The sequence below is a fragment of the Nomascus leucogenys genome, chromosome 17 (genome assembly GCF_006542625.1).
Source record: "Nomascus leucogenys isolate Asia chromosome 17, Asia_NLE_v1, whole genome shotgun sequence".
Classification (NCBI taxonomy): domain Eukaryota; kingdom Metazoa; phylum Chordata; class Mammalia; order Primates; family Hylobatidae; genus Nomascus; species Nomascus leucogenys.
Window position 1 is genome coordinate 70,057,598 of NC_044397.1, and position 25,366 is coordinate 70,082,963.

General features: G+C 34.4%; 1 protein-coding gene across 1 annotated transcript in view; it reads left to right on the forward strand.

Moving 5' to 3' along the window:
- DPY19L2 (dpy-19 like 2) overlaps positions 1–25,366 on the forward strand; it is a 126,943-nt gene that overhangs the window by 45,927 nt on the left and 55,650 nt on the right. Inside the window, exons 10-16 of the mRNA XM_030795780.1 lie at positions 886–963; positions 1,726–1,812; positions 10,613–10,672; positions 18,868–18,948; positions 21,344–21,445; positions 23,216–23,287; positions 25,200–25,246. Of these exons, the coding sequence (XP_030651640.1) occupies positions 886–963; positions 1,726–1,812; positions 10,613–10,672; positions 18,868–18,948; positions 21,344–21,445; positions 23,216–23,287; positions 25,200–25,246 (527 nt within the window). The remainder of the gene's footprint in view (positions 1–885; positions 964–1,725; positions 1,813–10,612; positions 10,673–18,867; positions 18,949–21,343; positions 21,446–23,215; positions 23,288–25,199; positions 25,247–25,366) is intronic.

The following is a 25,366-nucleotide window of genomic DNA, read 5'->3' on the forward strand; positions in this document are numbered from 1 at the left end:
AGTTATTTCCTTGAACATTTGAAGCATAGTTTAAAGACATATCTGATTATGCCAGACAAGTGTTTGAGTGATCTCCAAGCTAAGAATAGTTTTTTATATATTTAAAGGGTTATAGAACAAAAATAGAAAAAGAATATACAAGAGACTGTATGTGACCAACAAAGCCTAACATATTTATTATCTGGCCTTTTATATAACAAATGTGCTGATCCCTGATCTAAATCTTTTGTGGATCTATTTCTATTGTGTTAGTGATAGTGTCTTATCTCCATCCATGCTGGGTTATTTTTGATTTGGTGCTAGACATTATACATGAAAAACTGGAGAGGCGAGTAAAAAGCACTAATAAATCTTGAACCACCTTCATGCAATCAGATTGAGATGATCCGTAGATGGGTTTCAGTCTTTCTGAGGGCTGCTTGATTTCTGGTCCACTATTATAGTATGGCCTTTTGAAACTCCAAACTAAAGCACGCTTCTTGGTGCACTCTGACTGCTGAATCTGCTGAAATGCCTGCTCAGCTTGTTGGTCTCCCAACTGCCTCTCAGCTGGCAGGCATCTGCCTCTGTTGAAATTGGCAGATACCTCTGGGAGAAAAGTGGCCCAAAATATCATGCTCATCGGTATAGATTGCCATCTATCTTTTTTATTCCTCATTTGCTTTGTTAATAATCTGTGGCTTTTGTACATATTTTTAAAATATGTTTATTTATATCTTTATATTTTTCCTAGCCATTCTAGTTCTTAGTGGGAAGGTTGGTTCAAATTCCTTTGCTTACCATTATTAGAACTGTAGCCCTCCTCTTATATTTACTTTGCCTGTGAATAGTAAAGTGTTAGTTTTCTATACTTTTTTTCACTTTTGATTTTTTATATTATTTCAGATAGCATCATTATTTCCCATGTATGTTGTGGGATACATTGAACCAAGCAAATTTCAGAAGATCGTTTATATGAACATGGTAACATTTTTGATATATATAAGTCAAATATTAAGATAGGTTCTCAGAGTTTATAAAATCGAAGTGATTCTGTTTTGTAGGGTACCTCCTCTTTGGTAAGATTTAATACATATGGTATTGGTGATATCCAGAAGGAAAACTGGAAATGTATATTATAGATGTAATATTATAACAGATTATACTTTCAACTAGACTGTAGATGTGTTTTATTCTCTAGAACTTTTATGTTTATGTTTTACTTATTATTATTACTACTTTTAAAACTACCTTTTCTTTTTCAGACATGAGATTTTTAGCATTTTGCCTGAATATGACACTCTAACTGAAATTTTATATTCTTGCAATTTTGTTTTTGGCTTAGGTCCCAAATATACCTTCCTTAAAAACATAAAAAGTTAGTAAAGCTTCATAAATAATAGAAGTCCTGAAGTCTAACAAAAATACGATTAGCAAAACTGGTATTTATAACTAAGTCTTTCTTGTTATATTACTCCATTGATAAAACAATAGAAATCATAGACTTATTTTTCATTGTTCCAAGTAGCAGATGGAGAAAAAGTTAAATTCTGCCAGATAGAGTTTATGGTCTTGAATTTTAATACTTAGAATCTAGCAGTGACTTGAAATTCTATTATCATTTGGCCAAGAGTCATTCATCTTTATGCAAATAAATTTGCATTAGAAATGGCTATATACCTACAAAATATGCATTATGCCAAGATATGTAATAACCATAAAATGCATTTTTTTCATTTTTTTCAGATTTCAGTTACCCTTAGTTTCATATTGATGTTTGGAAATTCAATGTACTTATCTTCTTATTATTCTTCATCTTTGTTAATAACATGGGTAAGTGTTTAGTTCATAAAGTTGGGTTTTTTTAACCTACCAAATAGCATGTCTTCCTGTCTAAAACAGGTATAAGAGAATAAATAGGCCCTTTCCTGATTATCACTCAACATGACAAAATTCTTCCCAAGCAAAGCTTTTTATCTATCTTATCCTTGAAAAATATTATAGTAGGAAGTTTTTCTTTTTAAGACAGTGCCCAATATTTAAAAATGATCATAAAGTAATAAGACTTACTTTAATCATATCCCATTTTATGATAAAAATGACTTCTTTTCTCCTAAGTCACTTGAGGAGGTTAAGTACTCATTGCAGTGACACTGCCATTGCCCAGAACATTTTTGGAGCTCCTCTGAGTTTCCTTCACAGACTATGGCACGTTCTTTAGTATGTCTTGCCTTTCAAGAGTGGATTTGATTTTTGGAAATGACCAAAATTTTGAGAATATTTTGTGTGACTGGGCTGGGTAATACTAATCTTGCTCGAACGATGGTGTGACAGTAAAGTCATAAGACCGATTATTTTGCACCTATAACTAAATTATTTCTGAAGGCAGTTTAGAAAGTGTAGTTCCAAACTACTTTGAGCAATGGCAAAATAATTAGAATAAGTGTGCAGTCTCCTCACGGGAACTACATGGAATGACACTCTTTTGGATGTGTGTTTGGAAGGGTGGTTTAGTAAATCAGTTCTGTTACATTGTAGTTATACTTCTGATACCTATAAGCCAGAACCTGCAATATTCTCCTGTACCTCCCATCTCCACACTGATCAGAAATGATACCAACTATGGTAATGCCAAAATATAGCACTTTTCCATGTATGGTGCAGTGATTTAATCTTTTAGGATTGCCCTTATGTTTTAACATTTTTGCTTTCCATATCCTTTTCCCCTCATAGTAATCCCTTTTCTTTCTCTCCCAGAAAAAATGCTCTTTCTTTCCAACATTTTGTCAAACTATTTCACCATTACAGAGTAGAGGACTCCTAATAGTGTGCTCGTCTACCTCTTTTAATGAAAACTTTTTTATTTTGAAATATAGTACAGATAAAACTGCATAAAGCAAATGTTTTGTGTGCTGACTTAGTGCTGGCTAATGCTGATAAGTACAATCTCCCCTCCGTGTCTGCAGGGATTGAATCCAGGACACCCCCAACCCCTGTGAATACTAAAATCTGCAGATGTTCAAGTTTCTTATATAAAATGGTGTGTTATTTGCATATAATCTATGCACATCTTCCTATGTACTTTAAATCATCTCTAGATTACTTATAACATCTAATGCAATATAAATACTATGCAAATAGTTGTATACTGTATTGTTTTTTCATTTGTATATTTTAAACTGCTGTATTATTATTATTTCAAATATTTTCTATCTAATGTTGGTTGAATCTGCAGCAACTGGAACCCATGGATGTGGAGGGCTGACTGTGTTATGTATTATGTGGCAAACATTCTTAAACTACCATTATATCAAAATTATAACTTTCTAAACGAGTGTAGAAGCCCTCCATGTGACCTGTCCCAAAGCACTCCCTTGTACTGCCCTAAAACAATAATGACTGTCTTGACTGCTATGATAGTAACTTTCCAGCATTCCTTTATAGTTTCATCACTTAAGTTTCTCTTTTTAGCTGCAAGTTTCCTGCATACCTGCCTGGTTTTATCCTCATGAAATTTATTTGTTGAGGAACTGGAGTCATAGAACATGTGGAGGATTTCATGGTCCAAATTTTGCTTTTTGAGTTCTTGTGGTGTAGCTAAGTGTGTTCCTTTGTCTCATGCTATAGCTTAATATATTAGAAATTGGATCTGAAACTTGGATTGCTTCAGGCTTGATCACTTTGGCAAGTCTATAGTATTGTTCTTTCATTAAAAGGCACATAATGTCTCTCTTTATGGTACTAGCCTTCAGTGCCTTATGCTGGATCTGTTAATTCATTAGGGATTGCAAAGTGGCCACATTCTAATCTGTCATCTAAAGTTCATTTAGGAAAAGTAAAGTAAGTGTTGATTTACCTCTTTATTTGCAAGTTTTAAAAATAATGAATTGATTCCCTGTCATCTTCCAAATGTGGGCTCTTTGGGCTGGGTGTGTGTGTGTTTAGGTTTCATTAGGAACATAGGGATTTAAACATTTTTGATGTATTTCAAGTTAATTGAAATTAATATCTTTACTCATTCTCAGATTGTTTCTTTGTTGACCAGGGGAGCCTCTTTAGGTTTCTCCTAAGTTCTCTGACATGACACTGGTGGTCTGATAGCATACTTGTGTCATGTATGACAAGTTTTTCCAGGTTTCTCTTGTGTACTGCCCAAAACCTGGAGGAAGCCATTCCTGCAAGGCACCCTCCTTGCCTTTATTGGGGAAATGATGTTTTAAGACCGCAGTCTGGAACCCAAGGTTGCTCATTGCTACTGAGTAGGTCATTGTTTCTAGGCCTTATTAGTGGGCAGAGCTAGGAAATATTATAGGTTGCAGGCTCTCTCTCTTTCTTAAAAAATCTACCATGAAAATATGTGTGTGTGCATGTGTGTGTGTGCATGCATTTATGGTAAACTAGCTCACAAGTTCTGATGGGTATTTCCAAATCAAATTCAAGAATATAGGGTTTTACTTAACTCTTTCTATCCTGTATTTGTTTTTTTGTTTCTTTTGGGTCTCAAGAAGCCAGAGGATGATAGAATATCATATATCCATTTGCCTTCTCCCAAAGTGTGTGCATGAGAATTGCTATACTGCACCACGCACATGATTATGAGAAATAAAGACATTTTGCATATCCTTCTTTCATTCTCTTCACCCATTTTTTTTTTTTACTAATTCTGTATCTATATTGTCAGAACATAGAGTATTGCATACTGTACTTTCTGCCTTATCAACCTTATTTCATGTTTTTATGTGAACAAATATGCATTTATTTATCATCAGTCTTTACGTCATTATCTCCTAGTTATCTTGGTTATTTTAGTCTTGTTCTACAAGAGAATTCCTTCAATTCTGATGTGTTTGTCACAGTTTGTTTTGTCGCCTTTTACTTGAAAGTGAAGTTGGCTCTATGTAAAATTCTTGTCTCTTTTATTTTTACTTTTTCTTTCTTTTCTTCTTCTTTTTTTTTTTTTTTTTGAGACGGAGTTTTGCTCTTGTTGCCCAGGCTGGAGTGCAATGGTGCAATCTTGGCTCATTGCAACCTCCAACTCCTGGGTTCAAGAGATTCTCTTGCCTCAGCCTCCCAAGTAGCTGGGATTATAGGCGCCTGCCACCATGCCCAGCTAATTTTTGTATTTTTAGTAGAGATGGAGTGTCCCCATGTTGGCCAGGCTGGTCTCGAACTCCTGACCTCAGGTGATCTGCCCGCCTCTGCCTCCCAAGTGCTAGGATTACAGGTGTGAACCACCACGCCTGGCTGTCTCTTTTATGTTTTGCTTTGAGTACTTGTTTTACTTCTGTCCAAAAGGGTTGCTATTAAAAGTGTTATAAGTTTTGATAGGTTATAAACGTATCACTTTCTCTTGAATACTTTTTATCTTATTTCTTTTTTATTTCTAAAAGTTTCTTCTCTTCACCTTCTATAGCTCTTAAGGCATTATGTTCATTTCCTCATATTCCTTCTAGTTTTTTATGTCTGAAATTATTTTTGTTTTATTTCAAATTATTTGATTTCTGTCAGCTCATTTCTCAGTTTTTCTAACTTTGATTTGTGTCATTCTTTCACATATTTTAGTATTTTTAAATGTCTTATTTTAAATGGCTCATTTTGAAATGTAAGTTTTGTTTAATTGTTCAGTCTTTCATCCTTAAGTAACTGTGTTAGCTACAGGATTTTGCAGAGAAGCCCTTTATTAGGTTAAGAAGTTCCCTTATGTTCAGCTTGCTGAGTTTTTTCAAAAATGAATTTTGAAGATATGATATAGTCATATAGTTTCTCTTTTCTGTTTTGTTAATGTGCTGCATTATATTGGTTGATTTTCAAATGTTGTAGCATCTTTGCATTCCTTGAATAGACCTCACTTTGGTCATGCTGTTTTATTATTTTTTGTTGGATACAGCTTTCTAAAATTGTACTTATGATTTTGCACCTAAGTTCATGACAATAATTGGTTCACAGTTTTCTTGTGACATCTTTGCCTTTTTTGGTATCATGGCAATGCTGGCCTCATAAAATGAGTTATGAAGTGTTCCCTCTTCTCCAATTTTCTGAAGAATTTGTGTAAAATCATTATGATTTCTTCCCTAAATATTTGGTAGAATTTACCAGTGAAACCATCTAGGACTTTCTTTGTAGGAATGTTTTTAACTACAAGTTCCATTTCATTAATAAGGTATAAGGCTATTCGTGTTATCCATTTCCTCTTGAGTGAACTTTGGTTGCATCTTTCAAGGAATTTTTTAATTTTATTTATGATGTCAAATTTATTGACAAAGGCATAATATTTTATTTCTTTTATGCATCTATAGTATCTGTAGTGATAGTTCTTCTTTCATTCCTGGTATTAGATGTTTGTGCTCTATTTTTTTTCTGATCAGTCTGGTTAGAGGTATATCAATTTTATTAATTTTCTCAAGGAAGCAGCTTTTGGTTTCATTGATTTGCTGTACTGTTTTTGTTTTCTGTTTCATTGATTTCTGCTCGGTCTTTATTACCTCATTTCTTTTGCTTACTTTGGGTTTTGCTCTCCTTTTTTTCTAGGTTTTTTTTTAAGGTATAAAGCCAGGTCATTGACTTGAGACCTTTCTTGTTTTTTGTTTTTTGTTTTTAAACACAGGTGTTTAGTGCTATAAACTTTTCTCAAAGTACTGCTTTATCAGCATCCCACAGATTTTGATAAAGTACATTTTAAAATTTATTTCATGTTATTGTCATACATTTTACTTAAACATGTGATATAGAAATCTCAATAAATTTTTGTTTTTATTTAAACAGTAAATTACCTTTTAAAAGTATTTGAAATTTTTAAAATGTTATATCTTTACCCTGTAGTTACAATTTTCAGTGCCCTTTACTTGTGTACAGCCAGATTGACCTACTGTATTCCTGCTGTCTGAAAGACCTCCTTTAACATTTCCTTTAGTGCAGATCACCTGGTCATGAAGTCTTTATTTTGCCTTCATTTTTGAAAGGTATGTTTCCTGGGTGTAGAATTGCAGGTTAACAGCAATTTTCTTTTAAGAATTTAAAAGATGCTGCTTGACTTGTCTTGTTGTTTGCATTTTTTTCTTGTGAAATCTGTTGACATCCCTACGCTTTCATCTGTAAATAATATGTTACTTCTCTAGCTATTCCTAGCTAGAGATAAGATTTTCTCTTTACCACTGATTTTGAGCAGTTTGTTTATATAATGTGCCTTACTATAGCTTTCTTTATGTTTCTTGAATTTGGGATTAATTGAAATTCTTAGATCTTTAGGTTTACAATTTTTATCAAATTTGGAAAAACTTTGGCCATTATTTCTTCAAATATTTTTCTGCCTCCCCACCTCACTTTCATTTAGGTACTCTCATTACATGCATATTGGGCTGCTTGAAATTGTTCAGTGGTTCATGGAGCCTATGTTTATTTTTGTTCTTTATTTAATTTTGAATAGTTACTATTGCTGTGTCTTCAAGAGTTCACTAGTTGTTTTTCTGCAGTATCTAACCTGTTGTTAATCACATCCAGTGTATTTCTCTTTTAAGTCATTGTAGTTTTCATATCTGAAAGTTCATTTTGGATCTTTGAAGTATTTTTGTGTCTCTAGTTAATATGTTCTTTCTCTGTTACCGCTTGTTCACCATGTGTAATACAGTTATACTAACTGCCTCGGTGCCTCCACCTGCTAATTCTGTCATCTGTGTCAGTTTCAATTAATTGTTACTTCTCCTCATATCGGGGTTGTGTTTTCTTAAGTGTTTGCATGCTTGGCAATGTTTACTTTGATGCCAGGCTTTGTGACTTTTACCTTGTTAGCTGCTGGATTATTTTCTTATTCCTATAGATATTCTTGAGCTTTTTTCTGTGATGCAGTTAAGCCACTTGAACATAGGCTGATTTTTTAAGATTTGTTAGCTGGAATTAAAGTAGTGGTTAGTTTATGGCTAATATTGCTGCTCTCTAAAGCAAACTCTTCTGTGTAGACTACCTGATGTGCCCTTTGGCTGCACTATTTTATATTCCCACCAACAGTGCATTAAGCATTCCAATTTTTCTACATTTTTGCCAAGACTTGTTACTTCTGCTTTAATTTTTGTTTGTTTTGTTTTATAATGGCCATCCTAACAGGTTTGAGGTGGTATCTCATTGTGGTTTTGATTTATATTTCCCTGATGATAAGTGACGTTGAACATCATTTTAAATACCTGTTGGACATTTGTATTTATTCTTTGGGGAAATGTTTATTCAAGTCCTTCACTCATTGTTAATAGAAATATTTTTTTTTTGTGTGTGTGTGTGTGGTGTGTGTGTGTGTGTGTGTGTGTTTTGCTATATTCATCAGAGATACTGGCCTGTAGTTTTCTTGTAGTATCTTTTTCTGGATTTGGTATCAGAGTAATGCTGGCCTCATAAAATGTGTATAGAAGTGTTCTCTTCAGTTTTTTGGAAGAGCTTGGGAAGGATTGGTGTGAATTCTTATTTAAATATTTCATAGAATTCTCCAGTGAAGCCATCTGGTTCGAGGTTTTCCTATGTTGAGAAAATTTTTATTACTGATTTAATCTCCGTATTAGTTATAGATCTGTTGAGATTTTTTTTGTGTTTTCATAATTTACTCTTGGTAGGTTGTATGTTTCTAGAAATTTATTTCTTATAAGTTATCTAATTTTTTGGCATATAATTGTTCATAGTTGTCTCTATAATCTATTTTGCTTGGTATTTTAGTTTTTTAGGGTGAGAAAGTAAATGTGGTTCCTGTTATACAAACTTGGACAGAAGCAGAAGTTTCATTCTGATTGATTTTAGTTACTTTGGGTGAAACATTACCATGTTTCAATGAGGAAGATATATATATATATACACACACACATATATATATACACACACACACATATATATACACACACACATATATATATACACATACATATATATACACACATATATATACATATATATACACACACATATATATACATATATATACACACATATATATATACATATATATGTATATATAAAATTATACTCAGAAAATACTTCCCAGTATTCCTTCCAGCACATTCTCTCCACCTTTCTTTTCACCCTGTTACTGCTTATTCCCTGTAGGTAAGAAATCTCATTAGTTTTCTGGTTGACCCATTTAGTTGGGCTTTTTTGAGTACTAATAACTGTTACATGTATATTTTTTATATCTCCTCTTTTTATATTAAAGATAGTCTTTTGCCTTTTTTTTTCATTTAACAACCTATCCTGAATAGCAGTTCATAGAGATTTTCCTCATTCTTTCTGGTAGTTTCCTAGTGTTCTACTGTGGATTTACTGTAATTCAGTCACTCTCCCATGTCTGGGCATTTAGGTTGTTGCCTAACTTTTGCATTTACAAATAATGTTGCAATGAATAATCTGATACATTTATATTTTCCTATTGGAAGTTTAGTAATCCTGGCTCACTTTGGGAATTTCTACACCAACTAAATGATACAAAATTGGAATCCAAGTCTAAATAATATGCAAGTCCGAGAATTCAGTTTCTCATGAGAGCACTGTTTTCACCCCAAACTTGGGAATAAACAAATAACCTATCAACTTGTAGAGATGATAGGTGAAGTATTCTTAGTCACTGTGTGTCTTAGTCAGTTTGGGCTGTTATAACAAAAGTACCACAGACAGGATGGCTTAAACAACAGGAATTTATTTCTCACAGTTCTGGAGGCTGAGCAGTTCAAAAATCAAGGTGCCAGCTGATTTGGTTTTTGGTGAAAGCCCTTTTTGTGGTTTGCAGACAGAAGCCTTTTTGCTGTGTCCTCACATGGTAGAGAGAGACATCAACTCTCTAGTCTCTTGTAATACAGGTACACTAATCCCATTCATGAGGGTTTCACCCTCATGACTCAATTACTTCCCAGAGGCCCACCCTCCAAACACTATCACACTGGGGATTAAAGATTCAGTCTGTGAATTTGAGGTGGACACAAATACTCAGTCCATAGCACTGCAGATATAGTTTTGAGGACCCTAGCTTTATGTATTAGTCTCAATTCCAACTTCTTACCTTGCATAGACCCAAGGCCTCTTCTGCTGCCCTCCCCTTACAATACAAGCCTATAGTTGGAACCTTATTCTACAGGCCTTTATAAAGACTGCCAGGGGTGGTGGTTCTCTGCTGATTAATATTGTATTTTTAAAAAATAATATTTTTTCTAGCATCGGAGAAGTTCCTTCTCTTTCACATGAGTATACATTTTTTAAACATGTTTAAATATTTTATTCGGCAGTTTGGAGAGGAAGGATTTTCATGTTAGTTTAGTTCACTAATGTTGCTGGATAACTCACATACAGACTTGCATGGATGCTCTCATCTGCTCACATACCATTTATCTTTGTAGAGGAATTATCCTGCAGAAAATGGCCAGGTTGTCTAAGTGAGGAAATAACTTGATTCAAGAGGCAGCTTTTTGACACATAAACCATTTAACTCTCACCTCAAGGAAATTTGCCAAAATTTGTCCAAAATTTGAAAAATCAACAGTTAGGGAGGAAAATGGCTGGTGATAGCTGAGATGGAACAGGGTGGCTATATAATTTTTGAAATGTACCATTTATACAAAATATAAATGTTAATTGTATTGAATTGTTTCATTTTCCCTTATGTGCATTTTAGGCAATAATTCTAAAGAGAAATGAAATTCAAAAATTGGGAGTATCTAAACTCAACTTTTGGGTAAGATTCAATGTTTTTAATGCAGCTTATTTAAATTCTACTTTTTATTTCTATAAACTGAACACAGTTAATATGCTTTAAAATGCAAATGATTTATAGTTAATAAATAGCTACTGTCTTAAAAATAGCTACTATCTAAGGTAGACAGATATGTAAGGAAATAGTCCTTAGCAAGGACTAGAAATCATTTTCAAGAAGTTAGCTCACGTATTTCACAGCTAACTTTCAGGCCACTCTTCCTTTATGTTTCATTCTGCTATATCCATACAGCCTTGCTTTTTAAAATTTGTTTGTCTTGAGTTTCTCTCTTTAGCTTCAGTTAAACTTCCCTTCAACATAACTCAAGTTTGTAGTTTCTTTCCAGCCTTCTCCTTTTCTTTCCTCTGCATCTATCCATCATCTGCCTCTCTTTCCTTCTGCTTCCAACTTTAGACTCTGTTACTTTTGTCCTTTTAACATTTTCCTTACGGTCTCCCAGCCCCTTCTAATTTGAACTCAGCCACTACCTAATTTTTGTTTGGCTTCTTCCCAAATATGCAGATGGATGGCCAATATTACCTCCATGGTTTCCTAGTAAAGTAAGTTATTAGGCAGGTAGTGCAACTCCTAAATTCTCTTAATATGAGACAGACAATATTCTTTTTCTCTGGTCTGTGATGTACTTCTGTTAAAAAATAAACCCTGGGCCACACACAGTGGCTCACGCCTGTAATCACAGCACTTTGGGAGGCCAACGTGGACACAGAGCTTCAGCCCAGGAGTTTGAGACCAGCCTGGGCAACATGGCAAAACCTCGTCTCTACAAAAAATAGAAAAATGAGCCTGTGATCCCAACTACTCAGGAGGCTGAGGTGGGAGGATCGCTTAAGCCCAGGAAGGCTATAGTGAGCCATGATTACCCCATTGCACTCCACCCTGGGTGACAGAAGAAATGAACTGTATGTTTACAGGTTATATATTGAGAGGATAAGTCTGGAAATGTTACAAGTTGAGGAGGTAGGTTCCTACCCACAATACAAGAGAACAAAATGGAAGGAGTTGCTATTTTCTCCTTGTTGGAGGCATTCTCCCATTCTTTATGGTGAAAATGTAGAAAGATTTGTCCACTAAGTTGTTGAATGAATGACATGATGCTTTTTTTGTCTTTTTATTATTCTTTGTTGGTTCTACCAATTTGACTCTTTACCCAGGCCACCTGTCCTTAGGCATGCAGCCTTTGTAGAAATTCACATGTCGACATTACACTTGTAATATGTAATTCTTTCACTTCAGAAAAATTGAGCAATTTAATAACTCAAAAGAAGGTCAGAATTTCAGTTGCAAACTGTTGACAAAATGACAATAAATAGAAGAGTGTCCATAAACATCAAAAAAATTCTGCCAAGGCTGCACTCAAAGGAAAATTTACTGTCTTCATTTTCAACAACATTTTCAGTAGTAGACCGGAAAGAACATGAATTGACTAAGTTTTAAATTCAAGAATATCAAAGAAACAAAAAATCTAAGAAGGGAAAAGTTGAGATTTAACCAAATGTTCAGCTTACATGTTTTTTAAGCCTCCCTAGGTATTATTTTCTGTTTTTAGCTCTGTATATCTTTGGGAAAAATAAGTATTTATTATACACAACCTGAACACGGTATTTTTAGATCTAAGTGATTCATTTTCGAGTTTAACATCAATAGAAGCAAATTCACTGTTTAATGGGAGACTCCAATTTTTGGTGACAAAGTAATTACTGAATTGAGCTCATGCTGAAATTTACAAAGGGGAACTTTGTGTGCATCATGAGGCATGAGAATCATTACAAGAAGGGAAATGGAACCTCCAAGATAATCTAAAGCTCAGTACTAAGGCCAGATAAGGATAGTATGAGAAAGGATATTCTCACTCATGAGCGTAGATTCAAATTTTCACCTAGATTAAAAACATTCCTTACACACAAAAGTATAAAAGATTAGTAACTCAAGAACAGCCATATATTTGATAAAGATAATCCACTTGTGATAAATCTGGCTTATTCTAGGAATCCAAAGATTTTTCTGGAAAATCCAGAAATGTAAATTATCACACTAACAGATTAAAAGAGAAAAATATCTTATGATCATCCCATTAGATGCAGAAAATAAAATTGATGAAATTGAACACCCATTTATAATGAAAACATTTAACACAATATAAATAACAGTTTTCTCAACCCAGTAAAATTCTTTAGCAGTCATTAGTCTTACCGATAATAAGGTATTTAGAGTGTCCTGTTTAAAATCAATATAAAGATAAATGTGCTTTTTCACATTTTATTAAAGGTCCAAACTAGCCTAGTAATGTAAGAAAAGTAAATAATAGGAAAAGGAAAGAAACAGAAAGAAGCAAAATTTATTATAGTATCAATATTTACCTAGAAAGAATAAAATAATTGACAGACAAATTATTAGAAATTAGAAGAATTCAATACCATGGCTAGATAATAAGTTTAATATTAAAAAATCAATTGCATTTCTATTCTTTGGCAACACACAGAAAACATATTTTTTAAAAATATGCCTTATGTATTAGGAAGAAAAATGCATAGGATCTGAATGAATCTAACAAAATACATACAGTATTTGTATGGGGAAATTTATTTTAAAATTTCTAAGATATAAATAGAAAAATAAAACACATTTATATGTATGAATATTCATGTAATGCAGTTCTCCCCAGTTGATGTTCAGATTCAAAGCAATTTCAGCAGGATTGTCTTGCAGGTCACTTTTCACTAAGTGATGCTGGAATAGTCTATCTATATGAGAAAAACCGGATGTTATACACAAATATCAGTCCCAGGCCTAGCCGTTTTGAATGTTCCTAAGCTGGATGTCTTGTTGACATGTCTTTATACATTTATAATGCTCCAGGCTTTTCTTGATTTTCCTTGTGCTAGCCTTGGAATCAGCCATTTTTCCAAGGAGCCCTGGTTCCTTTTAGAGGAGAATGGTATTTGGAAATCAAGACCTGAGTGGAATGTGCACTCATTACTACCAGTGTGTCCTTGTTTCTAGGCCCTTTCACTGCACGTATGCACGCACGTGTGTGTGTATGAAATAATGATTTCATAACTGTAGCTCCAATCCCAGCCCAATGCTATAGAAAGGCAGACTAGTTAGGTACCTCAGAACTCACAGAAAAACACCACAGCCTGCCATCTCCTGAAACTCCATCCAGTGGCAGAAGACACTCAGAAAGAGGGTCCAGGGAAATGCTCTCCATGCTGTGGGTCTGGTATCTACTATTCCCTCCAGGGAGGCTGCCCATGCAGGTAGCAGCAGCAGGGATCTAACAGGTGCCCTGCTAGGACTAGGCAGCCCAGGAAAGAGCCCTCTGCTCTTTGCCGACCACATACCCCACAATCCTGGTGTCTCTCACCCTCCACCTCATGGCAACAGGACATGGGAAGTACATTCTTCCTACATTGGCAGCATGATTTGGGGCTGAGACGGAGCACCAGGGCACCAGATGAATCAAGCTGACCAGAATAGCACTAGCACTGCAAAGGCTCTGAAAACTCAACTGTCATTGTAACTATAGCACACAGAAGTAGGCCAGGGCTTGCATGATAAATCTAAAAACAAAGTGACTGTCTGCTGAAATAGAAATTTAAAATAGGATCCACAGTCTCTAACATAATATAAAAAATGGAGACAATAGAGAAACCACTCATCATAGCAAGAATGAAGAAAATAACAACTTGAATGAGAAAAGACAGTCAACAGATGTCAACACTGAGATGAATAGGATGTGGGGATTATTTGACAAGGGTTTTAAAGCAGTCTCATAAAAACACTTCAATGAGCAGTTTTAAATACTCTGGAAGCAAATGAAAAGGCTATAAAAGCTCACCACAGAATTGTCTTTTTTTTTTTTTTTAAGAAAGAACAACTTGGTGATTATAGAACTGAAAAATACAATAACTGAAATTAAAATTTAATAAATGGACTTGGTAGTGGAGTGAATATTACAGAGGAAGCAATCAGTGCTCTTGAAGATAGAACAATAGAAATCTCCCAATCTAAATTGAGAGAAAATCACAGGAAAAAGGACAGAGCCTCCGGGACCTATGGTGTAGTAACAAAAGATCTAATATTTGTATCATCAAAATTTCAGAAGCAATGGAAAAAGAGAGTGCGGCTGAATAGTATTTTAAGAAGTAATTGCTAAAACTCCCCAAATTTGGTGAAAGACACACCTGCAGAGTGAAGATACTGAGTGATTCCCAAGTAAGACAAACCCAGAGAAATCCATGCCAAGATACATTATAAGTTAACTTTTAAAACGAAAAGAAAAAAATCTTGAAAGCAGGTATGGAGAAATGACACATCACCTACAGGGCAAAATTGAGCTGAATTGTAGCCAACTTCTCATGTGAAACTAAGGAGGCCAGAAGGTTGTGGCAGAACATTTGTCAGCATGAATTACATATCCAGTGGATGTTTCCTTTAGGATTGAAGGGGAAATAGACATTCTCTAATCAATGAAAATTAAGATAATTTGTGGCTAGCAGAGAACCTTAAAGAATGGTTAATTGAAGTTCTTCTGTAAGGTTTGTGGAAGACCAGATGGTTGTAGATACGTGGTTTTATTTCTGAGTTTTCTATTCTCTTCCATTGGTCTATGTGCCTGTTTTTATACCAGTACCATGCTGTTTTGGTTACTGTAGCCTTGTAATATAGTTTGAAGTCAGGTAGCCTGAGGCCTCCAGCTTTGTTCTTTTTGCTTAGGATTGTCTTGGCTATATGAGCTCTTCTTTGATAGCGTGGAATCAACCCAAATGTCCATGAATGATAGACTGGATAAAGAAAATGTGATACATATATACCATGGAATATTATGCATTCATAAAAAGAAATGAGATCATGTCCTTGGCAGGGACATGGATGGAGCTGGAAGCCATTATTCTCAGCAAACTAATGTAGGAACAGAAAACCAAACACTACATGTTCTCACTTATAAGTGGGAGCTGAACAGTGAGAACACATGGACACAGGGAGGGGAACAACACACACTGGGGCTTGTCAGGGGAGGGTAGGGGAAGGGAAAGCATCAGGAAAAGTAGCTAATGAATGCTGGGCTTAATACCTAGGTAATGCGTTGATAGGTGCAGGAAACCACCATGGCACAAGTTTACCTATGTAACAAACATGCATATCCTGCACATGTACCCCTGAACTTAAAATTTTAAAAGTTCTGAAAACAAAAAGGAAATGCAAGAAGGAATCCTAGAATGTAGGGAAGAAATATAAAACAGCAAAATAGATATACAGAGAGGGTAGATATAATAGACTATTCTTCTCATGAGAATTTCCTTTCGTGTACTTTTTTTGCTTTATTTTGTTATTCTTTATTTAGATTTTTAAGTCAAGGATTTAATTCACTTATTTTCACTCTTTCATTTTTATTGATAAAGCTTTTGAGGCCATGAATTTGCTTCTTATCCTTGCTTTAAATGTCTTCCTTAGTTTCCATATGGAAACGGTATTTGCCTGCCATGCTGCTGCCATCATTCTATTTTTCACCTTTCTGAATTTGTTTTTGTTGGTCTTCCCTGTGTAGCATAAATTGAGTCTGTCTTTGCTTTGTGAGATAATGTGAAAACCTTTGTTGTAAGTTTTATGTGTATTTGACTATATTTGCTTTGTTTCTGTATATGATTCTCTTTTATTTTAAACTTTTTGAATTTAGGAAGGTTACTATTATTTCAATTGTTGCATATTTGAAACTTTTTTTATAATGTCTATACTTGAATGACAGATTGGCTAGATATAAAATCCTTGGTTCTCACTTTTTAAAGTTTTTTAAAAATGCGTCTACATCATTGCTTTGGTTTGTATGTTTCTTTTAGCAAGTCTGATGCTAGCCAAATTCTTCTGTCCCTTATAAATTATGTGACTTTTGTGCCTGGAGGTTCTGAGGAATTTTTCTTCATTTTTCATAGTTCTACTGAAAGATGTCTTGAGTTAGTTTACCATACTAGATTAATTTTTTCCAGTACCCCCTGGATCTTTTCCAAATGCCGATTCAGGTCTTCTTTTATTTCTGGAAAGTTTTCTTGGATTATAATTTAAACACTAGTTTTGATTCATTGCTGCGGTTTTCTTTTTCAGGCACTCCATTTATAAGTATGTGCCTTTCTTCCATTTCTACCACTTTCTCTGATACTTCTCACTTCTTTCTCTGGTATCATTTTCATTCTTCATCATTGTTTTAGTGCCTTTACTTCAATTCCTTCATTAACTTATTTGAATTTTTCTTTTTATCATCTTGTGATTCAGTTTTTATTTTTTTATAGTATTCTCCTTCCATTCACTTTCTATGTCTAATAAACTCTTTATTTCTTTCTGCTTTTTTCCCCATTTCTGTTCTTGGTTTTTGAATTTCTTGTTTAAATTGCTTTTTTAATATTTCTGAATGCTCGTTTGAGGATATTTAGCTCAACTTTTAATTCTGCATAATTTTCTTCTGCTTTGTGAGATTTTATCATTCAGTGGTGTGGATTTCATTAGCTGAAATACTTGACTTTCATGTTTGTTGTCTTCTTAAAGAAGCTTTGGATATTTATATAGGCATTTTTTCATCTGTTAATTATTTTGTGTTTTCTAGTCCAAGTGCAAACCTCTTCTGAAAATGTAGCATAGTGTGATTTTTTTCAATGAATAACTTTTTTCTTTTTTTGTGCATGATGGCAGTAGTGATGGATAGTCTTTTGGTTTGGGTTCTCATTTTTCCTGCTGGATACTTTTTCCTTCTTACACTCCCCTTTTTATCCTCCTTTCTTTCCAGAAATGATGCCTTTCTAACATCAGTGTTTTTGTCCCTACTCACTCTTAGGCCCTGCTCTGTACTCCCATTTACGAATCTCCCAGAGATCTTTTTACACATAGGATGGACTTTTCTCTTTCTTGGGTTATTTTATTTCCAATTTTGACCCATCTTTCCTTTTCTTTTTTATCCTTTTATGGGTCTCCCCTCATTCTCTGCAAAGGCTTAGGTCAGGGACTTGAGGTATAACTCTATATATTCGTTGCCTCCTTTTCAATTCATAGGTAATTTGAAGTTTTTTGCCATATATGTGGTTGTATTGCTCTACTTGTTGGTTGATATATGCAGAGATTTGAATTTAGGCTGCTGTAACTTTCCCCAGGCTAACCAGAAGTACACAATTGTTCCCTTTTTAATCAAGGCTAGTCAAAAAATAAACAACAACAACACAGAAGCCTCATTGCCGTTCTAGTTCATATTCCTCTTTCTTAAAGGAAAGCTTAAGTTTTCACATTTCAAACTCTTATTTCTTGAAGATGGGCTCATATATTTCCACAGGAGTGGTAGAAGAACTTTTAAGGTAGTGTTTTAAAAAATGAATTTTCAGCTGAGAAATAATATTTAGAAACAAACACATAAATACTCCCTTTTCTTAACAGAAATCAAAAGGAAGTAACCTTTTAAAACTTCCTTTAGATTGGCTGGGCGCAGTGGCTCACGCCTGTAATCCCAGCACTTTGGGAGGCCGGGGCAGGTGGATCATGAGGTCAGGAGATTGAGACCATCCTGGCTAACACGGTGAAACCCCGTCTTTACTAAAAATACAAAAAATTAGCTGGGTGTGGTGGCGGGCGCCTGTAGTCCCAGCTACTCGGGAGGCTGAGGCAAGAGAAAGGCATGAACTTGGGAGGCGGAGCTTGCTGTGAGCAGAGATCGCGCCACTGCACCCCGGCCTGGGGGACAGAGTGAGACTCCGTCTCAAAAAAAAAAAAAAAAAAAAAACTTCCTTTAGATTTAGGATATGTATAAGCAGCCACTTTTCCGATGCACACGGGGTTTTTTCTTTGTTCAAATCCCCCTTTCCTCTGTCTCTGTACGGGTAGCTGTTTTCTTCTTCCTTCTTTCTTTCTTGCCTGTTAACCTTTCACTCCTTAAGACAAAAAAAAAAAAAAAAAAAGATTTAGGATATGTAGAATTCTAGTGTTGCTATATATTTTATACCAGTGTCATCAGTTTTAATTCTTTGCTTTTAAACAAGATTTTCTAAAGGAACTTTTTAAAAAAACTTCACCATTTATACCTCACATAATTAAAATGTTTCTATGTCATTTATAGATATAATTGAATACTTTAGCTGGGTGATTTGTAGTTTTAAATACTGGACTTCTATATTATTTTCTAGCTAATTCAAGGTAGTGCCTGGTGGTGTGGAACAATCATTTTGAAATTTCTGACATCTAAAATCTTAGGCGTTTCAGACCACGTAAGTACTTTTTAGTTAAAACATAAAAGTTCTTATAAATACATAGCTGAATGAAAACTTTGAAACCATCTATTCTTATATCTTCATTTTACAGAGGGTAAGTGCCTTCTTTAAGGTCTCTAGACGAGTTATTGGCAGAGTCAATAATAAAGTCTTGCAGTTCAGTGATCTTTGCAACCCACTAAAAAGAAAGAATATTCATGAATGCTGACTTGCCCTTTTAGGAAAAAAATACTAATAGTTTGTTAAGTAGTTATTTGTTTATATTTCAGTTAAAATACAAATAATTAGTTGTTTATTTACATCATAAGTTATCCATTTATTGCAGATGTTAACATATGGGAGGCTGTCCTTAGCTTTGAAAATATAGAACTCTTAAAATCTCAGTATTGTTTTGTTTATTTATAACTATGGACTGAAATCAATGTATGATTTGATGTTTTAAGGCCTTTCTTGTTATATAAAAAGAGAATGTTAAAAAATGTTGATCTGTTCATTTTCTAGGAAATACATGCAGCGCATTTATCCTCATGTAGTACTGCTGTTTGTTAGTGTTTTAAAGAGTAGCCCTTTTCAAGGCCTAAGTCCCTGCTTAACTAACTGGTTTAGGGAATAGAAAACAATGCATGAATCTACTTTTTATTTCTAGCACTTATTTCTAGAAATAAGCATACATGAGTATATCATACAATAATCAATTTTGAAATTTACCTCATTTAATGCTATCCAATTAGGGCCCTGTTTGATGCTGAAATTATGTACTTTGGCAAGGGATTATAGTATTGCTTCTCTAAAAGGTCAAATGCTATCTCTATGCAATATAACATGCAACATGTTTATATTAAATAAAATTTCTAAATGTAAGCATTTGCCATTTATTGTTAGTTTTGCATGGTGGTTTATTAGTTTATTTGTTGCTGCTGTTCTCTGGCATGTCTGACACATTTCCCCATTCTCCTTTCCTTTTTATTGTTTTTAACTTTACTATATATGTCTTATGATAAACTTTATTTAGACCTTCTAAGTTATTTATCTGTTAAGTTTGTTCATGACTTATGTTTCTTGCCTTACTTCGCACTTACTCCACATTGACCCCCAGCTCTTTACAAATCTAAATCTTTTTTTTTTTTTTTTTTTTGAAACACAGTCTCACGCTGTCACCCAGGCTGGAGTGCAGTGGCCAATCTCGGGTCACAGCAACCTCCATCAACTGGGCTCAAGCGATTCTCGTGCCTCAGCTTCCTGAGTAGCTGAGATTATAGGCACGTGCCACCACATCTGGCTAATTTTTGTATTATTAGTAGAGATGGGGTTCCAGCATGTTGGCCAGCCTGGTCTCAAACTCCTGACCTCAAGTGATCTGCCTGCCTTGGCCTCCCAAAGTGCTGGGATTACAGGTGTGAACCACCATGCCTGCCCTACAAATTAAAAAAAAAAATACAAACACACTTCCTTGGTAGTCCTGAGTGACTTCCTTTATGTGACAGTTATGAGGAAGACTTGAAATTATAGTGGTTTGGTTAGATTACTGTTAGTCACCAGGCCTATTCTAAATTAGAAAAATAAAGTGCAACTCTAAATTATCCTTGAGTACTGGTAGATTAGGAAAAATAATTGAATGAAAACCACTCATAATCATCAAACTTGTTATAAAATAATTTCTGTCACTATAAAATAATTTGAATTAAGGGTTTACTTGCCAAATATTTTCCTTTTTCTGGCCTTCTGAGGATGCTGTGGAAAAATAATTGTCTCACCAAGAGCAGGTTGTAAATAATCAGTAGAAAAATAGAAGTTCTGCATTGGGTTTGGTTGTTGGTATCTATTTTTAGCCTTGGAGATCAAACAGCTAAGTCAAAGATCAAAGTGGTATGTATAATTGTTGTAATTCTTATGAGGATCAGGTCTCATATTCAATGGTTTGAATATATGTCTGTAAAACATCAAGAAGTACCAAATATTGTAATCAGTCTGTGAGGCTTTGTGAAAATAACAGTGCACAGAAAGCTTACAACCTACAATGTATGTTGAAAGAGGTTAAGTAAAATAGTTTTTCATGATAAATTGTCTTATTATAAAATGTAATTAACTACATGGTGGTTTCTTCTCAGCAGATATTGATTTTAGCTCACTCTTTATCATCTTCTCTTTATTTTTTCTGACTTCTTTCTACTTTTCATTTTTCCTGATATTTCTCTTATTTTCAGTTATCTTGAGAAGTCAGCACATGGTATATTTGGTTCACTGTAGTTTTTTGTTTTCTTAGAGGGATGTCTAAATACATTGGATTTATCTGCTCTATAAACTTTGTTATTCTTACACCAATAAAGTATTACTGGCTATAGGCTATAATCATTTGTGTAATTTTAATTCATTTTACTTTATTTTCTCCCAGATTCGCTTGAGTGATCTTATAGCAGCCAGAATCTTAAGGTATACAGATTTTGATACTTTAATATACACCTGTGCTCCCGAATTTGACTTCATGGAAAAAGCGGTATGAATGTTTCTTTTTCCCTTCTCTACTAATATGAGTTTTTGCTCTAGTTTTTTTTAAAATCTGAAACTCAAAATTTTTGCTCAGAAACAGTCAACTTATTTTATATTTTTTTACTGTAACTTTTGCTAATCTACCTTCCTCACTTGTTTTTTGTCTGTTAAAAAAAAAAGATAGCCTCTATCTTATAGAGTTATTGATGATGGTTAAATGAGATAATCTGAGAACAGTGTTTAACATACTATATGACATAATAATTACTATTATTACAAATCAATTACTTTTAATAATCTAGGCCACTTGGAAATATGAGACATTCAGGAAAAAGTCTAAATTCTGGTTTCTGTTTTTAAGAAATTCAGTTTTATTACAGTTAACACCCCAAATATAATAACATTTTTAAAAAGATGTTACCAAGAAAGGTATGCTACTGATGAGTTTTAATGAACATATAAAAATTCATTTTAAATTATACAAATACCAGGTATTATTCTTTTTAAAAAGTTCATGTTATAAAGCTTTAAAATATAGGCTGGGAATGGTGGTTCATCCCTGTAATCCCAGCACTTAGGGATGCCGAGGTGGATAGATCACTTGAGATCAAGAGTTTGAGACTAGCCTGGCCAACATGGTGGTAACTCCATCTCTACTAAAAATACAAAAATTAACCAGGCATGTTGGTGCATGCCCGTAGTCCCAGCCTGAGTAGGAGGCTGAGACAGGAGAATTGCTTGAACCCTGGAGGCGGAGATTGCAGTGAGCTGAGATCGCGCCAATGCACTCCAGCCTGGGTGACAGAGTGAGACTCTGTATCAAAAAAAAAGAGAAAAAAGAAAAAAGAAAAAAAAATTGGCCTCTTTGTAGAATCATGGAACACAAGATCAGGAAGGGCTCTTAGAGACCAAGCCGTATAGTTCTTTCATTTGCAGATAAAGAAAAGCTTAAAAGATTTGCCTAAAGCACACACAAGCCAAGATCAGGACATGGATGCTAATGGATTCTAGAACTCTCAATCCAGGGCTCTTTCCTCTATTTGTAGCTTAATTTTCTTCATAGAACATGACAAAGTTGCTACTGGATTGATTATTCCTTGTGTAATCATTATGAATTCTGAATTAGTGGTAAATAATAAAATTTTACATTCTTCTCTTATCCATCCAACCAGTCATCCATTCATTCAAAAACTATTATTGACCACTAGTTATCCATGAGGCAGTTTGCTATAGCACGACAAAGAGGAAAATGAACTGGTTTCTTGCTTTTAAGAAATGTATAATTTAGTTACATGGTAAATTACTCCTTCTCACAATAACAGGTCATCAGAATTAGTTAGCCAATGTTATTTCTGTACTTATTCATAGTTTTAGTCATTAACTTTGGTTAGCTTTTTTTCTTGTTAGCTCTAGTTTCACTATTGAAAATAATGGAGCTGTATAGTACAGAAAGTTACAACGTAGGACCCAGGGATCGGTAAACACACATTTTAAAACTTAGTATTATGTAAATAAAAAAAGAAGAGAAAAAAATAGATATAGCAATTCTAGTTTTATTAAAATAATAAATTTTTCATTAAATTTTTGGAATACTTTTTATAGTTTTAATTATTTTATTAAGGCATGGAAGACAATAAATATATGTTCTGTTGATGACAAAGAAATTTAACCTTTTACTTTTAAGGAATGTTGTTATGGCACTTAGCTTGACATAGATGTTTACAAATTTAATGTAAAAATTGTAAGTAACTATTTTGAATAATTTGGTATATTTCAGACTCCGCTGAGATACACAACGACATTATTGCTTCCAGTTGTTATGGTGATTACATGTTTTATCTTTAAAAAGGTATTTTTAAACAAATTATTATTTGTTTTTGGCATCAATATAAGGACTATAATAATGCAAATTGCTCAGAATTCCATGTTATTTTTAGGATGAACTCTTTCTGTCTCTAAAAGTTTGCTTTTTATTTAGATCTTTCATTATCGATCTTTTTATAAAAAGCCATAATAAAAGGTATCCTTATTTTTTCTTTCAAAAGATATATACCAGTCACCAACTGTATATCAAGGACTACATTAACATTGTAGGTACACCCGGACAAATAAAACGTGGCCACTCCTGTCTTGGAACTTACAATCCTGGATTATTGGGGGTGGGGGTGCAAACACGAAGCAAATAATCGCACAAATGTCTAAAGAATTAAAATTTTTATAGGTGCTATGAAAGAAAAGTCCAGTGACAACAATGTTAGTATCTTTCAAATATAAAGCACAGTGAAGTCTTGATCTATTTTGAGTGGGCCTGCATAGAAGAAATTTGTATAGCTAATTAAAAAATACTTTTCTACGTGTTCACTGTTTTCATGACAGAAGAAAAGAACATCTCAATGAAAAAAATAATCTTTAAAATACCACTGGTAGGTTTTCTTGGTCTGGGTGGAGTTTATCTAAAAGCATGGTTAACACAGTGGGTTTTTGTTTTTTTTTTTTTAGCAGTCTTGAGCCATCTTTATTTATATTATTTACAAGCTATCAAGTCTTAAGCCAGTATGTATTTACTGTATACTTTTAAGCAGATAACAATAATGCGATTTCCCTACCACCATACCAGTTGTGTTCTTGTTGAAAGGAGTTTTCTGTATTTACAGTCAAATTGCATATCTTCTGTATGTAGTTTTAGTTGCCACACTTCTCACTCCTTTGTTTACACAGAGATGTGAGTAATTTAAGAGTGAGAAGGGTATCTCCCTCAACATCTCTGTTGTTTCACCCTTGATCCAGTTCCCTGGGGACCACGTGGAAAGGGTCAGGATAAAGGAAACAAGGAAGAATGAGTAAAATGTGAGCAGGTTTACCGTCCTTTTGGCCCATGCTGGCTTAGAATGAAGATTTTCTCTACTGGCCTGTTTCTTTTCCATCAAGGCAAAATGTTGAGTTATTCTTCTAAGGCTCCACTTAGAGGGGCCAATGCATGAATTAACTATTCAGTGGAGAGTCAGCCAATGTGAGAGAAACTGATAGCTAGATCCACAACTGCTATATTTAAAAAAATTAAGATCCAAGACTTATAAATACATTACTAGTCTCCAGACACACCACAACCTGAACTATGCATGTGCACTAGCAGGGGCATGTGCTAGTCTGTGCTATAGCACATACACGCACACACACGTCCCTGCAGCCAGCCAAGTTTCATACACACACACGCCCATGCACACACACAGATACAAACATCCCTACAGCTAGCCACGTTTCATACACACATACACAAATGTGCACACACACGCACACTCATTCCTGCAGCCAGCCAAGTTTCATAGACACACACACACACACACAGAAATCCCTGTAGCCGGCCAAGTTTCATAGACACACACACACACACACACACACACACACACACACTCTCTCTCTCTCTCTTCTCTCTCTCTCTCTCTCTCATCCCTGCAGCCAGCCAAGTTTCACTCCTTCCTTTCTGCTTTCTTATAAACCCCTCAGTCTTTATTTGTCCTATTGTGGCTTATTTTTCACCCCAAGGATACTTCTGATGGTCATTTAGTTTTCAATGATGTGAAGTCACTTATTGGAAGGAGAAAAGGAAGGTATCTATAGTATGACCGTCCTGTTCCTGAGGACTCCCTTAAACATTAAAAAATACTTCTTTCCTTGGCGGAGTGTTTACATTAATGAATCAGAGCATTTCAAATATTGCAGTATTCCTTACAAAAGTTTCATTGATTTGATTCTATTCACAGACTGTTCGTGATATTTCGTGTGTTTTAGCTACAAACATTTATCTAAGGTAATTATATCATTGTTTTTAAAACATACAGTATTCCATTATTAAATAATTTACTTTAACATTAATTTTTCAAATGAATCTGCATTAAACTTTAGTATTATGATTAAGAAAGGAGATATG